This window comes from Leptonotus elevatus, chromosome 10 (assembly GCF_054856555.1).
Source record: "Leptonotus elevatus isolate MCC_2025b chromosome 10, RoL_Lele_1.0, whole genome shotgun sequence".
Classification (NCBI taxonomy): domain Eukaryota; kingdom Metazoa; phylum Chordata; class Actinopteri; order Syngnathiformes; family Syngnathidae; genus Leptonotus; species Leptonotus elevatus.
The window spans coordinates 10762735-10780788 of record NC_141248.1 but is presented as its reverse complement, the minus strand read 5'-3'; the positions used below and the strand labels follow the sequence as shown (position 1 = coordinate 10780788).

General features: G+C 38.4%; 1 protein-coding gene across 4 annotated transcripts in view; it reads left to right on the top strand.

The window, feature by feature from the left end:
* LOC147167011 (arf-GAP with coiled-coil, ANK repeat and PH domain-containing protein 3-like) overlaps positions 1–18054 on the top strand; it is a 58936-nt gene that overhangs the window by 28878 nt on the left and 12004 nt on the right. For all 4 annotated transcript variants that reach the window (XM_086086455.1, XM_086086456.1, XM_086086454.1 and 1 more), the window contains exons 4-14: positions 3288–3407; positions 3755–3808; positions 7963–8021; positions 8363–8546; positions 8730–8774; positions 8860–8955; positions 9113–9187; positions 10490–10501; positions 16905–17017; positions 17123–17174; positions 17285–17385. In XM_086086455.1, coding sequence (XP_085942581.1) covers positions 3288–3407; positions 3755–3808; positions 7963–8021; positions 8363–8546; positions 8730–8774; positions 8860–8955; positions 9113–9187; positions 10490–10501; positions 16905–17017; positions 17123–17174; positions 17285–17385 — 911 coding nt within the window. The remainder of the gene's footprint in view (positions 1–3287; positions 3408–3754; positions 3809–7962; positions 8022–8362; positions 8547–8729; positions 8775–8859; positions 8956–9112; positions 9188–10489; positions 10502–16904; positions 17018–17122; positions 17175–17284; positions 17386–18054) is intronic.

Genomic DNA, 18054 nt, shown 5'->3' with positions numbered 1-18054 from the left:
ATTTATGTTTGAATAATGATAGACTATAGTATTCGGGCACAAAATATAGCATCTTATGTAGTTTATACAATTGAATGGGGGTTCAACAATTCATCGACTAGTCAACGTTTAACTCTTGAGGTCAACTAATTCTATTTTTCATATTTTCCAGTCAGCCCTTTTACAAAATGCACGTCTGCTGTACTGTGCTGTATATAATGCTCGATGACGCTTGTTTTAATGTCTCTTCGTGAAAATGCTTTTACGTGAACTCATTGATTCATCTACTACGACTCGACGTTCATCCCATTATAGTCCAAAACATCTTCATTCGTTCAGTCCTTAGTTAGAAATACAATAATGGTCAAGTTAGATTGTAATGAAGAGCTTTACTGTTCTTGGGATTTCCTACTCTGAATTTGCTAAAAAACATTTTTAAACATCTATCTTTCACAGCTGATAGAAAACCCTGCCTCGTAGTTGAGCCTAAAACATAAAGTGTGCAGTTAATCTCAGGTTCATCAATGGTTGTGCAGTTAAATTAGCGGACTGGTGGGCGACACGTTCACATCCAACCCATCACAACAATTCTGCTCCAAGCAGGTTGGGACCCTCCATTGCACTTTGAATGATGACCTGAGTCATCAGTGGGGCTTCCATTCAGGTCATTTGTTCTGACAGCAGGGGGTCCTTGCACTGCTTTGACGGGATGACCTCACACTGCCTGAGAGCATTCCGACAGCACAGAAATCTAAATGAAAAGAATGTGGGATTAATTGGAGTCAATATGGATGTGATTTCTTTAAGATGTGTGACTAAAACTGGACTAGTTTATAATTCATGCGCAATGTACATCTGACCCCACTGTAGTTGTATTTGTTTCATAGAAAAATACCATTGTTTTATTTCTAATATGTCCATTAATACCTAAAGCTTGTACCGTTTCATATATATTTCTCAAATCACTATAGTGGGGGTTCTCTATTACATTGTTGCCGTTTTAGTCAATTGACACAACCTACTCTGTCTGATTTGAGCAGATGTAGCAACCTGACTCCCAAGTGGACCCCTGTGGTTCTTCCAACCCATTTTGTTGACAAGCTGACACATATAGTGTGCCTGTAATGGCCATGCTCAGACCCCGGGGGCTCGGCGCAGCACACGATGAGCTCACATTCCCCCCCATCAGCCACCTCAATGACAGATATGTTGTGAAAGAGCAGGCCTGGAATCGCTGTTGTGTGGATTCAGTGCGGATTAATGCTTTATGTCTGATGCTTATTTTACTTATGCATATACATGTAAGAGCTAATTAGGCATTCCAACTTACATGGTGTCTTACCAGTTATTCCATGACTGGCCAATGCTTGCTTGTCCGTAAGCAGCCACCAAGCTACAGTTACAGTATGTCCACATTGCCTTATGCTGACATGATTAGAAGGTTTTATTCACTCCTTCTGCGTAGCTCTCAAGTTCTCACCAGCAACTCTTTCCAAGTGCTAAAGACTGTCCCATAGCTAGTGCGTCATATTACCCGCAAAGTGGGAATGTATAGTTCACACACCACTCTTGAGCTGTCTGCACCCCATAATTTACATGTTTACACCCGGCTCCCTTGTTTGCGATTTAGCATGTGATGGGAACATTTTGCGGAGTTATTTAGCTGCCTGAATTCCCAGTGTGGAATTCCCTAATCGACATGTATTTTTTAGGACCCCCCCAAAACACGCAAAATTGTAGCACTGTAATAATTAGTAGAAAAGTGTAAATATCTATATATTTTTTAAACAAAAAAAATCATCTGTTCAGTTTGCCAAAAATGAATTCCAACATGATGGAAAAAACACTTGGTAGTGAAAAAATGAGTTGGCAAGGAAACCACCTCCGTGATCCAGTATGCTTATAAATGTTTACAAGTGTCTCTACACTTCATCTTTCAAATGACAAGCATGAGTGAGTGTCTTAAAAGAATGTCAGATGGAATGTGCAGGATGTTGAGCAAGTACTGTTTACACTTACACTGTCATCCTTCACTATTGTGCAATGGGCTAGAAATTATGTTATTTGTGTGAAATGGAAATGTAGCACTTGGAAAAAATAATTATGAAGTTCACTTGCAATGTAATTTAAAATTAAATATTTGTATGAAAAACACACCTGGCTTTGGTCATGTACCGATATCTAAAATAATTAAATGTACAAGCGAAACAAGGTGGCAAGTTGCAACTGAGTGCAACCCCAAGTAGACATACAGTTTGCACTCAAAAACATTTAGATTTAGTCCCTGTACTGTATATGAAAGTAACACATATCAGATTTTTTATTGCTACAGTCAGGCAGAATTGTCACATCTCCAAAATATCACTTTTCATGGGGGAAAAAAAGCATGTTTTTTCAGCCATTCAGCCATTCACATTGCTTCATCGTAGCAAGAAAGACATCTCGAAACTGGTTAATAACTTGTAACAAGTAACAGACCTATGTGGCGATTGACAAATAGGAAAGGCTCCAAATAAGCGGTTTCACAATTTACATTTTGTGCCTCATAATAACACATTGAATAGCAAAAATGAAAATCAACTGTCGACGGTCCCAAAAAGCTTTGTTTGCCGTCACGTCACCTACCGGCTACCGCATGCCGCACTAGCTAGCTAGCAACGAGCTTCAGCTGTCTACTAGTGCGGGTTAACTTGTTGCGGAGTCGTTAAGTCAGGAATTATCGGCTCTGTGTTGGCGAATAAATTACACTAATGACAAGAATAGTTCTCACGAAGGGTTTGAGGAAAAACAGAGAAGCCATGCTAATTGCTAAGCTAACCTAAGGCTTACATGTACAGCAATAGTAAAAACACCTCACTCAAAACAAGGAATCACAGTTTGCTGCTATACACAATGAATTTTAGAAATAAAAACAGCTAATTATTTCAATAAAATTGTCAAGATTATTTGTTTCCTCATATTTTTATAATTTGATAAAAACCCTGCAAAAAATGCTCCTTAAAATTAAGTCAGAATTTTTTTTTATTTTGAGCCTTGTTATAAATTTGTGAGAAAAAAATTTAATTGGCCAAATTTGGACGGTGATGATATGTCATTTGGGTTGCACCAGAGTCTTTGTCTGCACTGTCCTCAATTCAGACATGTGTTTTCTTTGTAACTGCCAATCTACCTAAGCTTTGTTTGATTTATGTAATCGCTGCGACTATTAATACCCCTGTGCCGCATTGTGTAAAGCGTGAGACTTTTGAAATAGAACACGTCCTCAATGGGTTTTTTAAAGTGTCCACTTTTGTATTTGCCTCTCTCAGCTGGTGAAGCTATGCAGCGGTATGATCGAGGCCGGCAGGGCCTACGTCAGCGCCAACAAACTCTTTGTGAACGGCATCAAGGACTTGTCCCAGCAGTGCAAGAAAGAGGAGATGGTATCGGTGAGTGAGCGCACGTCACTTCTTTTGACTCACCAACATACAAACTCCAAATGTAGGCCGGGGTCACCTTTTCGTCAGCCTGACTCGAACAGGACATTCCGGCGGTTCCCCACATGAATCAAACAAGTCGAGCTGTATAAACAGTATTGTCTAGACACGGAGACGTCCAGCTGTCGTAAGCGTGACACGCAACCGCATACGGACAGGAGATGTTTGTGCTGTACATGAATGCAGGCGGGGGCATCAGAAAATGACGCCTTTGTTTTAGCAAAATGTCTTTAGTATTATCTCTGCTGCGGCCGTTAAATCAGATACTTGTTTCATATGAAATGTGTTTGTGTATGCAGGACTGCCTTGAAAAGTGCGGTGAAAGCCTCCAGGAGATCGTCAACTATCATATGGTGAGAATTGCATTTCATTTACAGCAGTCTTCAGCCATATACTCAGCTTTTACCTCAACATTATATATTTAAAAACAAAAAACGTGAAAAAACCCAGTAAAGTCTTTTCACTCAGACATTCTAAGTAAATTTTACAAGGAAAGTTTTTAGTACATTTGACCAGTTTATTTAAAAACAGAACAATACAAAAAAGCTACTCAATGGTTGAAGAGCGAACCCACTCTACCACTTGAGCCATGCCGCTCCTGCTGTGTGATTTTGGACACACCGGCAAAATATTACTCTCTTTTTTTTCTGTTTTCTTTTTTATTGCATGCACCCAAACGGCATTTTGTCTCCTTGCTGTCCCCAAAAGGGCAGTGAATGCCAGGGGACACATCCATCTTATCTTGTCTTAACATGACAAGGCATTTACTTCCGCCTTGGCTCACCATTGCATAAAACACTACACACACACACACTCACACACACACACACACACACACACACACACACACACACACACAGTTGTGCATGTGACCATTTTCAGTGACAGTGGATATGTGTGCACATTCATGTGTCTGATTCAAACCACATGCTGCCTTCGATGTGTAACGTAACTAAAATGCACATATTGCTCACACATGCTTTAAAACACACTCACAAACGTATTTTGGACTTTTTGGTATGACTCAGGACAGATTTATGTGCCAGACTAAGCATAACGTGTCTTTGTGGGAATCTGATGAAACCCTACAACAGATTTAATAAGTCTTAAAAGGAACAATATCATGCTTTAATATAGATGCAGCTGTGGTGTTAAACTGCATATGACCTGCATGTGTTAAAAATCCACATTGACAAGAATGGCAGATTGTCATTATTCTCTACTGGTGACATTGGTGAATTCTGGAATTAACTCACACAACAAATGGTACAGGGGATATGTTAATATTAGGGGAGGAACTAGATGCTGATTAGTCTTAACTGTTGATAACAAAGACATTGCTTTGTATGTTTTATTACTGTAGAGGGATCTTATCTTCTGCTTTTTTTCCCTTTTACTAATACACTTCCCCATCTAATGTGTTCATTGTTCTCTCCTTGTCCTTGTTTAGTCCTTCTGTTTTTAGTATACTGTTGAAGGGCATCGCTAGCTAAACTTAAGAAAAAAACTGGATTCAGTCAGCAGGAGTGACAATAAAAAAAGAAGGGAAAAAAAGCAGTTTGTCCTACTGTCATTGTTCCACTGTATCTCTCTTCCCTTTGACTTAATCTCTTTCACTCCCTAAGGGTCAATCCTGTTTGACCTCTCTAAGCTTTTCAAATCAACTCAATGTGTGCTGAACGCAAGAGGCTCCATCAGCTCAGTTTGATTTAATCGCTCTTTCTGTTTGGTGTAACATTGGCTTTAATGGGGTTGTTGGTGTCATACATACTCTGACCGTGGTCTGCATCTAAGTGTCTTCTCTGTGTACCATCTTGAGGCCACTCGTCCCCTTTTCTGAACCTTTGAATAATGCTAATTGCATCAATAGATAAAGACAAATGGATGTTTTGTAGCCTGTAGTTGAGTTTTGTGTATTATTATTATTATTATTAATATTAATATTATTATTATTAATAATAATATAAATATAAATATAAATGTAAATATAAATATAAATATAAATATAAATATAAATATAAATATAAATATAAATATAAATATAAATATAAATATAAATAATAGTAATAAATGTGTACGTGTGGAAGGGGAGTTATACCCATATCTACAATTCAGTTGCAATATCCGCAACTGAATTGTAGATATCTGTAACTCTACTTTGAGAGATACAGTCACATTTATGTTACAGCTACCTTAAATGAAATAAATGCTTATTCAAAATGTAATTACCCCTACTCAGAAAGATGTTGTTGCTATCTACAGTGTAAATTCACGATAGGTATACTTACCGTAACTTTAAATGTTTAATCCGCTTTGCACGTTTCACATTTAAAAATTAGAAATGTATACATAGAAATTAATAGTAATGTAATGCACATATTCCAGGGTCATCTCAGGATGTTCAGAGGATGTTTTTAAACAGAAATGGAAACAGATGATGATGATAATGATATTTTGAAAAACATTGATGCTGGCTAAACTGAGATCATGTGGTGGGCCCTGAGGTCGCATGTGAGTCGCAGCTTTTAAGGCATATTTTTCTGAAAACTTTGGCCAGTTTCCAATGTGTACAATCTTTAGGGTGTTTGAATTTGGGGTTACGCTAGTGCTTCTCAATTATTTTTTCTTACGCTCCCCCAGGAAGAAGAAAATATTTTGTGAGCCCCCCACCCTCCCATCTGTCCACCACAACTATAAATAGTATAATTTGTCAATGAAATCATTGTACACAGTACACCTCTGCAGAGGAGCAATTACTCATGTGCACTCTCTGACAATGAGAATGCCACACTGCCACCTACTGTAGTGGATGTGCAATTACACTTCATTCTACTATGGCAAAAAAAAAAACAACGTTCCCTGGGATCGCATGTGCCACTCCCCCATCCCAACCAACCTTTAAAAAAACTTTTTTAAAAATATATATATATTTTATAGTAAGATATTTTGAACCTTGGACATGATCTGTGCTGTCTGGATTAAACTACACTGTGTCTGCAAATTTTAATTATTTTGACCGCAAGAAGTGCGATCCAGATGGCCGACTTTGTGGCTGATGCTTTTCCCCTTTTTTGTGTAGTTTAGGAACTGACTAAACCTATGTAGTTAGTTATATCCCCCAACTTTTTAAATTCTGCTCATATCGTAGTATATTAGAACATATGGTATTTGCTTGTCAGCAGCTGTTGTGTATTCTTGAACTGCTGCCCGACATCCGCAGTAACAAACAGGGAGGGTCTTTGAACGTGATGCCAGTGTTTGGAGACAACGCATGATATGTGGGGGTCACGCCCAACAGGACACCATAATCCAAAACAGGTTTGGGTGGAACTTTTGGATTACTAGTGTTCGTTCAGAATGAGCCTGATGGAGCTGCTTTAAATTTTGGAGTGGGTTGGCATTGGCAACCTCACCACTGTGGAAAGTACCAAGCATTCCCAGCACAGCACTAATTGTCCCATAACTTGAATTTAGCATGTTAAATTGCCAGACAATAGAATAATAACCTATTTGCTGACCTTTGTAAGAAAAACAGGAAACAGACATTTCAAGTTAACACAAGTAGTCCAAGACAACATGTAAAATTGGGTGTTATTTGGTAAACAGAGGTTGTATTGTCAAGCATTTAGAATCGCCCCAACACATAAAGCAGACCTTGTTGACTGGGTTACTCATTGCAACAGTTACTCTGTAATGCTGCTTTCCCATCATTTGGAACATTTGTTTCTGACGTTATCATGGATTTTGTTTACATTTTCCATCAGGACTTAACTGTATTAACTATAGTGTCAGTGCATTTCTAATGCTATTGTGCTGATCGTGTCCGTAGTAGCCTGTGGTGGTTAAATTTGATGTGGAATTCAAACAGGCAAAAGTATTGCTTTGAATACACAAATTCACCAGCCACAATACAGTGTTAGATACACCTACCTGTACAATCTAATGAGATCACTGTCATGGGTATTACTTGAATAATGTGCTTATTATTGAAAGCATGGAGAACTACATATTCTGTATTACACCGAAAGACACTTCTAATATTTTGTTCTGAAACAAATAAAAAACACATTAGTGTGATGCAAACGTTTGGATGTCACTTCCCTGAACTACTTGCATACACGCTCATTAATTACACACGTTTGAAATCTCTTGAGGGGAGTATGTACCAATGTGCCTTTTTCCGTCTTCCTCACGTCTCCTCCCTTCGTGTATACAGTTTCTTCCAAATGGCTACAAGTGTATATTGCCATCTTGTGGTTAAATGAGAAACTACAGCTTGTGCCACCTAATGACGTTGTATAAAAACACTGCAGTGTTTCCCAACCTGTATTAAACCAGGGCACATACTTTAAGAAAAATCTTATTGCACACCACCAAACAAAAATGTGACAAAATGTATGTATACTAGACTAATGATGATTTGAAATTGACTTAGTGTGAAATTTGGGCCAGTTTACACAGGTTGAGTGCCAATGATTATTTCCTTCTCCATCTTTTCTTTCCATAGATTTTGTTCGACCAGGCTCAGAGGTCAATCAAGCAACAGCTTCATGCTTTTATTAAAGAGTAAGTATTCTATTGAGTGGATCTGTCTATTTAGGAGCAGCTGCCTCACCCCGCCCTCCCAAGTGGCCGAAATGATGCCTATCAAACATTTCCATATATTGTAAAGTTGATAAAAAAGGATTAACAGTGTTAAAAAAAAAATGGATGTGTGGAACTGCTTTAAAACATGCTGACCATATATATTTTTTATAATATATATTATAAATAATATATAATATATATGTATAATATTTTTATGTTTGTGGTGCAATTATGAGGTCTCACACAACCTTTTCAACTTAAATTATGAAAATTAGACTCTAAAGCTCCAGCGACTGAACCGTGTCATGTTTCTCTACTAGTGACGTGCGCAAGTTCAAGGATACCAAGAAGCAGTTTGACCGCGTGCGAGAGGACATGGAGCTGGCTCAGGTGAAAAACGCGCAAGCCCCCAGGAACAAAGTCCACGAGGCGGAAGAGGCCACTCAAGCGCTCGTCCTCAGCCGCAAAGCCTTCAGGCACCTGGCCCTGGACTACGTTCTGCAGGTGGGCCACATACATACTGGCATACAAAAAGTGTCCACTAGGTAGCGCTAATGCCCCGCAGCTACTCCTTGCATTACTCTAACTTGCAAAATACAAGATAGGAGGCACTTTTTAATAGTTAAAAACTAAAATTGTTGATTTAAATCTGCTGCATAAATTAAAGTACTGTGTTGTCCTTGACAGATTAATGTGCTTCAGGCTAGAAAGAAGTTTGAAATCCTGGATGCGGTAAGAAACCCACTTTACGTATTCATCACTGTACAGTAACTACATGTTTCTGTAATGATATTCAAATGCTTCTCAACCTGCGCAGATGCTCTCCTTCATGCGTGCCCAGTACACACTTTTCCAACAAGGCTTCAACATTCTGGATGAGATTGACCCCTACATGAAAAAGCTGGCTGCCCAGGTGAGGGAAACCAAAAATAGCTCACATACACATTACACACGCACATGACAAATAGGGTTTTTAGCAACGCTTTCTTTGTTACTGTTTTAATCTTCTCCCTACAAATGTCAGTTTCAACTTACTTTTGGCTTTGCTTGCTCTGCTCTACTTTGTGCAGCTGGATCAGCTTGTCATCGACTCAGCAGTGGAGAAGAGGGAGTTGGAGCATAAACATGCTCTCATCCAGCAAAGAGTGAGAGAACAAGACTTTTTCTATTTCCTGTTGCCTAATGTTATTGTTATTAGTATTAGTAGTATAGCAATTATCACCTGCTATATTGCATATGTTTCTGTTAAATATGTTCACTATGTGTTTAAAAGTATGTTTAAATTATTATTACAATTATCAAGTATTTAAAGGGGAAGTCAGCATTAAACATTTCTTGACAATAATATGTTATATATTTGACCCTACTAGTCTAAACATGACATTTATGGAATATGAGTTATGAAGAAAAATCCAGCTGTTTTTATCCATCTCAGGATGCGGCCATTTTGCCGCTTGCCTGTTGCTCAGGGCTCAGGCAACGACCAATCACAGCTCACTTGTTTTTTTGCAGCTGAGCTGTGATTGATTGTTACATGAGGCCTGCGCAACTGTGATGTCATTTTCACTCGACAGCAAGTGGCAAAATGGTCGCCTTCACATATTGGATTTTGCTGCTTAACTCATATTCCACTAATGTAATATTAAGCAGAATACCGTATTTAGACTAGTGGGGCTGCATGGAACATATTATTGTCAACAATTTTTGGGACGTTGACTTCCCTTTAAGACTTAATGTAAGCTATAAATCTGGAGGTATTTTAAGGCATAAGCAATTTAAAAAAAAATGTTTTTTTATGGTCTCTCTTTTCACACTTAAGAGCACACACAATATCTTTCAATCTGTTTTTACACCTGGCAAAAGCCCCCCCCCCTCAATTATTTTTCTTTTTTTTACATTGAAGAACCATTTGATGTCCGACATATATGTGTATATACTTTATATCCATCTGAATATTTTTCTCAGATTCCTCAATTATGGTTTTGCATCCCTTCTCGTCTTTTTCAACAAATTGGTCAACTTGAAATCGAAAAGCAGCTCCCACTGAGGCAGTTTGATATATTTGATGGGTCAGGCCGCGGAATAAAAGCTATTCTTTGCTTGGCGATGCCTCACAGAGATAATCCATCTGTTGGGCCAGTAGATGCCAACAACTTTTCTGTTTTTCTGCCTGACTTCGCCCATCCATCTGATCAAATTAGCTGCCAAGTGAAGGCCTTTTGCCAGACGTTTCTGGCTTTCATTTAAGCTCAAACAACACGGAACACCATAAAAAACAGGAGCTCAGAACATTCAACGAGAGATCCCCCCAGACGTTTGTAAAAGGAACAAACCTGCCACTTGTCGTAATGATTTTAGTGTTTGAAGAGTCAAAATGTCATCTAATGTCATGTTTGTGTGTTTCCCTCCCTCTGCCTTCAACTGTGCTCGTCGCTACTCTTCTTCAGACTCTGATGCAGGTGAGTTTGTTTTTGCCTACTTGCTACACACATACAAGTTAAACAATGTGGGGCCCCGTGTTCGTCTGCCGGGCCATGAATCTCTTCAGACATTTCAGACAGATGGACGAGACATTTTAGTGCTTACATTTGTGTTGTCGTTTAATTTGGTGTCTGCCGGAATTTCATATAAGTCAACGTGATGAATGTGTACTTTTGTGTCACAACATTCCCAATGAAACGGTCTTTAGCGTTATTATTCTTTGGCAGCATGATTTCACTGAACATGTGTGCATGTCTGTGTGTGCTTGGCATGCCTGCCTGTTTTGGTGGTGATGTGTGTGTGTGTGTTTCTCTCTCTCTCACACACACACACGCAGGCCTAAACACACCATCTGCAACAAACCCATTGATTCAGGTTTATGGTCATCACATGGTGGCTCCCTCCATAAATTTGCTCTGAATAGATCAGTCACTCAATCTGTTCTGCATTGATAAACGACTACCAGCGCACACACACATACTCGCACACTTAATTATGTCTTTGTGATGAAAATTTTTGACACACTGCATTTCCTAAATCTCTAACAATGACTGATAGGGATCATATTATATTAAGAGTGTTTCCCAACCTTTATTGAGCCCGTGCACGGATTTGACGTCAAAATATCATAATAATCATATTCTCGTTATTCTCGTCTTTAATTGAACGCAAATGCCATCTAATTGTCTGCCTGTCTCTATATGTTTTTGGCATAGATAACTGAACATATATTTGCCCCACTGCGGGTGGTGAATCGATGCGCCAGAGACAATTTAGTTGGCCATTTTGGAGACGAGCACAAGCAGGTAGATCTAGGTGTTTACAATCGACTTAAATAGTTTGCCTTTAGCCCCTGATGCTAGTTAGCTCCCTAGCAGGTAAACGAGCACCATGGGAGATAGCTAGGGAGCTAGCTAGTAGCACCTGAAAGTAAAAACCCTGCCACAATTTGGCTTTAGCCCCTGATGCTGTCTAGCTCCCTACAGATAAACAAGCGTCATGGGAGCCACAGTTTGGCTTTAGCCCGAAGCGCTAACTAGCTAGCTCCCATGGTGCTCGTTTACCCGCTAGGGGCTAAAGCCAAACTGTGGCAGGGTTTTTACTTTCAGGTGTTTTTTGTGTGCAACCACTTGATTAAATAAAATTGAGTAAATTCAACCCCAACATGTGTTATAATCACTTAAGTGTTACACAAACATTGACATCAGCAAGGATGATAGGAAGATATTTTCATAATTCTAATTTAATAATTGTAAATATAAATTAAAACGATTGGGAGTTGTCTTAAAGTGCAATAAGTCAGGTCTTTCATAAATGTAAGAAAATACTTTTAAATTCATGTGAACAGTACATTTCAAGAAAACTGTAAGATACAAAAAAAAAGGCCTTTAAAATGATTTTTCTTATGAATTTATGGGAAAAAATAGATTTTTTTCTAAACCCAGCCCTACTAAAAATGACATTTGGGTGGTGCAACACTGCTACTACTAATACATGTGTGCTTTTTTAGATATACAAATATTAAATTTAATGATTTACAACTACCGTAAGGTAATATTTTTCAATAAACTATAGTTAATAAATGTAAAAAAAAATTAGAAGCAAACATTTTTTCCCTCCACTTTGCGCTCTGTGTCAATTTCCAAATTGTTAAGATAACACATTAATGACCCCTAAGTAGCTGCTTTAGAAATGGTAATTTTACTACAAATCTCTCTTTTTTTTTGGTTCAGAATGCCGAGATGGGGATTTGGCTGTAGTCCAGTGCAGGGGCGATGATAGTGTAGTGGGATGAAGGGCCACGACCACCCCAAAATCTTGAAAAACCTACACTATTTGCCTTCTCACATTTTAGGTGGCAGTTTTTCAAAATAACTGTAAAATATAAACAATTGCTTGAGTGACTTTTTGGCATGTTGAATAAATTTAAGTCGAAGTGGCCCTTGCATCCTTTGATTTTTCTGTATGTGTCACTCGGAGGAAAAACTTTGGACACTCCTGGTTTAGATGGACTTTCTGCCCAAAAATATGCCTGAAAATGAGGCAGTTCGTGTTACTATTTCTCTCCGCTTATTTGAAATTAATCCCCTCATTGTTGGTTGTTGTTAGATCACAGGCTTAATTATTATTACAAATTATTGTTTATTTCTTTGATATTTTTCCCGCAATTGATCAATCGGATTGTCCGCTGAAAGAGCCGCTTCGCGCTGAGCCGTCATAGTGCACGATAATGCAAAAGCTAAATCCTGCTGAACCTCACAGATTGGGATTATTGCAGAGACGGGAATGGGATTGTTATTGTGAGTAGTACCGCAGCTGGCCTGCCCCTCTGATGTGGGTCTGTAGTTTGAGGCCTCGTAAATGCTAAAGGACAGGAGGTCACTGGAGATTGGAAAGATGTGACTGTGCACCAGTCTAGCTTTAACCCACTTCCTCCTCATCATAGCCAAACGCAACAGATGGTATTAGCACACATGAGTGTGAGGGTGAGTGAATTATAGCAAACGGTCCGGTGGCACTTTTATACGAGTTAAAGTGGAGCTGTACCAACCACTTAAGTAGGCTACATATCAGGAACGCTCAAATTATTTTCTCTTCCAGTGGCGGTGTTACAAATCGCACAGATTAAAACATTCCAACATATTTTCTCGATCAAGATGCAGCAAGGCAGATCAATAAAATCCCTTTTTTCCAGCCGTTTGTTTTCCAGGCAGAGGATGGCCTTCGATCAAAAATGACTTTGACAGAAATTGACACCCTCCAACACAATAGCAGGAGAAACATCTGCGCAATAAAGTGAAGAAAATCAGCAGAGAATGTTCGCCACGAGCCATTAGAGACAATTTCCCCCGTGAAGGGAAATATCTTTTTTTAAACCTGCAGGAAGCCACGAGACAGCCGACTTTGTGAATAATAAATGAGAGCTATTATTTTTTGATGGGCCGTTAAATCAATGCAGTAGATGAGAGGATTAGGAACGTGTGTTCGGCTCAAGTTGAATTGGGTGAGGTGTGATGTCACACTTTTGGGAACAATATCACTTGAAAACGGGGTTGCAGGTGAAGGAACGCTGTCAAAATAAAGGCAGGTGCCTTCGCCCTCATGTTATTCGTTATACTTTCTTGTTGCTAAATTGGTGCCTCCTCCCTGCTGTCCTTTCACTGGCATCTTTTTGTGTCCAGGCGATTTAATTGTGGCTCCCTGGGGATTGTTGCCTCACTTTGCTCTGCCTCTATTTTGCCAGCATTTGCAAATTTGTGGTGCGTGCAAGGCAGGTTGCGTAAAAAATATCCATCCATCCATTTCCAGAAATGCTTATTGCGAAAAAAAAAAAAAAAGAATGTTGGATTAGAATTATAGAAAGTTACTTTATGTGAATGCGAGGGTAAAAATGCACTCACAACGCTGGGCACACTTAATGATCCAATACAAATATATGAAGTCACCTGTAGCTAGCAAGAAGTTGTGTATATATATATATATATATATATATATATATATATATATGTGTTAAGATTACCAAATGAACAATACTGAGCTCTTCCAAGAAAAAAAAGAAAGAAAAAGAAATGACGCAAGTGCAATGTAACTTTATTCCTACAGTATATAATCCAGAATAATTAATACATTTATTGGTAACAACTTGTTGACTGGGTCGCATCTTTTAGTGGAGGACTTTATTTTATTTTTTTAGATGCCCATCGTCATTTATTTTGAAAAAGTATATATTCTAATAAATGTTTTGCCTGCTTATTTATTTACAAACACTATCTAGCACACAATTACTAAATAATAATCTTCAAGTGCCTTAATTTAATAATGACAACCTTTATTGTAACATGCATTTTCCCACTTCTTGGTTTTATTAAACAATTGTTTTATATCGCGGTCTATCACATAGCAGCCTCGCGCCACTTGTGTGCTGCATTCTTCAGGTCTTCTGATTTAAGGTGGGAAGCGGGGGCTCCATGCCGGTGCTGGGGGAGCCATAATGTCAGCATGATTAGGCAGGAACAGTTGTCACATCCACAGACAGATGGAAAGCCGACTCCTCCATAAAAGTGAGGATGTCGCCGCGGGCTTGACAAAAAGGGAGGGGCGTCCGAAGAGATGAAATGTTTGATCCCGCCCGATCCGGCAGCCGCGGTGGGGTCACGGGGGTGCAGGGACCTCACAGCTGTATGGAAATGAGCGCCCGTGTCACTTCCACACGGCGGGGCAGCGCTCAGACCAGCGCGTGGAAGCGGAGGGATCGCACGTGTGGGCTGCTGTGAGCCTCAATGGATGAGGGCTGCGCAACTTAGAAAACATCTATTATTTATTTATCTATTTCATTCAACTTTTGTATTTAATTTAACTTATTTTGAACATGCTGTTGGATGTCTATGTTGTAAAGATGAAGATACTTGGACGGCGGAGTTATTCACTGGTGAGGAAAGTTGGAATTTCCCGTCGTATCTTGTAGAAGTGGGAGTTGGTAGTATTTTGAATTGCTTTTGGTTGACACTTGCTTCAACTGCTATTTTGCTGAATATCGGAAACTTGGACATCTGTGCTGACTTGTTTTGTTATGTCTATCTCATAACCGTCTATGTTCAGGGTTTCTGTGGGTCATTCAAAGTCAGGAAATTGATTTTTCAAAAAAATATATATTAAAAAAAAGGCCTTAAATGCCATTAAAAAGCATTAAATATTATGTTGAGAGGCATTTATTTTTTTTAAATACAATGACAATTTTAATACATTGTATTGATTTGTTTTACATACAGCCTTGTGTAAATGAGAAACTATACAATTTAGTAACAATAAATGTGACAAAAATATGTGTATATTTGGTGACTAATTGCAATTTACAATGAAGAAAATGGCCTGGAGTCCATAAGTTGCTTCATGTTCCTAATACCAATTATTCTGAATTAGAAATGAAAAAATGTAGCGTTCCTGTCACCAATGTCTAAAAATGAAGCCCTAATGCAACCTAGTGGCAAAAAATTACCACAAGACAAATCTATGACTCAATGTTTCACACTCCTTTCAACCGTTAACTGTAACTTTATGAATTGCTTACATTAAAATTACTGTATCAATGTAAAAGATACAACCACGTTTGCATTTGTAAACTATATGTGTCCATGTTTATGTTAATTGACAAGAGTTTGAAATGTGTTTCTTTTTTGGGGAGAGAACACATATGTGTGATTAATTTACGAGTAATCACAAGTTAACTATGGAAATTGTGATTACAGTAATTTCTGGACTACAAGGCGCACCTGACTATAAGCCGCGCTAGCTAAATTTGGGGAATACTGGAGTTTGTTACACATATAAGCCGCACCCGACTGTAAGCCGCAGGCTACTTTCTTTTCCATAATGAGGGCGCAAATTGTCTCGCTCTCGTTCTGTCTCTCCTACTGTATTTTGGCTTACTTGCTTTGTTTGTTCTGCCTGACGCTCTTGCGCTTCCTTTATAGTGCGCCCCCTTGTGATCTGATGGATAAGCCGCACCTTTGTATTAGCCGCAGGGTCGAATGCAAGTGAAAAAAGTAGCAGCTTATAGTCCAGAAATGACTGTAATTATGATTAAATCTGTAATCGACTGATAGCACTAATATATAAACAGTTTATGTATCTGTATGTATGTATGATGAACGTGTGTGTAAATGCAGTATGATGTGGGTGTTAAATTAGTTTTAAGTTGCATTTAAAAACGGGATAAATTATTGTATTTTTTTGGAAGGGATTTTTTTGTATTTTGTATTCGATTTTTTTTTTTTATTACATTATTCGCTACACCACTTTTTCTGGTTCAATGGTCACCACAACACATTAACTTAGTATTGACTAAAAAGATCACCTCAACAAAAAAGGGAAACCTGACCTTGTAGTCGCCTTATCCTTTTTATCGGTCTCATTTTCTGACCTTTTGTCGTCCACCTCGCTGAGCGAGTGGCCAACGGATTTAATTCCCTTTCTGTGGAATTGCAGCTTTTGTGTCGACAGAAACTGAGAGGGCGACTTGACAAATAGAAAGACGCAGAGTCTGTAGCAATGTGGAAAGGTAACCTGAGCAACAGATGGCCTCGCATTCACCTCTGCACAATGGAGACTCCACCTGAACTGAGTGTTACCTCCTCATTTGAGTCACCCGGCTCTCACAATGGAGCAACTGTAGAAAATAGGCGCAACAGTTGCAACTTCCTCTCTCAATATGGTTAGCGTGTAATTATTGTCTAAACATAGACTCCAAATGTGATCTTATCTATTCTCTAAATCATCATTGAACTGTGAGTATTTAATCGTTGACTATTTTTTTTCTTCCTTGTCTGAGTCAAGAACTTGATTCCAAACTTGAGCAATAATTTAAGGAACATGTCTCCACAGGACTTTTCCTACGATGACCCCAAGTTGGAGTTCAATGTGGATGCCCCAAATGGTGTGGTCATGGAGGGCTACCTCTTCAAAAGAGCCAGCAATGCTTTTAAGACCTGGAACAGGTAAAGCGTAACATTTCCGTCTGCCTCAAATATTGTTTTGAAGATACTGACAGTAACTCTTAGTTATGTATTTAAAATGATGTCACTTTTTACCCTCCCTCCAAGGCGGTGGTTTTCCATACAGAACAGCCAGCTGGTCTACCAAAAGAAACTTAAGGTACAACAGGATTTTGTGAATGTAGCTCATTCAGTAATGTGACATGAAGATGAGTTTAGGTCCAAATTTGTGACTAAAGTGATTGGGCCGCTCCTCTCCTCCAATGACAGGACTCGTTGACGGTGGTAGTGGAGGACCTGAGGCTGTGCTCCGTCAAACCGTGTGAAGATAACGAGAGGAGGTTCTGTTTCGAGGTGGTTTCACCCACCAAGTAAGTCAAAGACACAAGTTGATTCTGAAATGAGTCAGAACTTATAATGTACGGTAGTTTGCTTATTAAATTTGTCTTCTTTAATTTCGCAAGTCACTGTCAACGGTAATTTAGCTGTTAAGCTGATGCACATCATTAGCTATAGTTGCTGACTCATGAATTTAAGGTCATGTGTATTTGACATTTGTAACAAAAGATAACTATTTGCTACATCATTAGAGAGATGCCTCTAATGACAGAAACTTAGTCTGTTCAACTCACTTGTGTGCACTGTAAAAAAAAATCTTTAAAAAAACTTAAATATAATTACCGTTTTTTTACGATTTTATTTTTATTTTTACAGTGTATACATTTGAATTAGATGTCCTTTCAAAATAAATGTTAATACAATGAATGCTACCGTCTATATTTATTTGCAAATATATATTTTTTTCTTTCTTTTTTGGGGGGTTTTAAAGTTGAATTTTACATTTTATTCCATCAAATATTTGTGAAATTACGATACATTTGTGAATATATTTTAGCAATCAATATATGTATTTCTAGTGGAGTTTTTTTTTATATTGGGTGTTTTTACAGTTAGTGTGATTGATTGTTATTTTACATTTGATATGTAAAATCTGAGTTTATTTTTGTAAATTAAATTATATTTTTAAAATACAGGAAAAA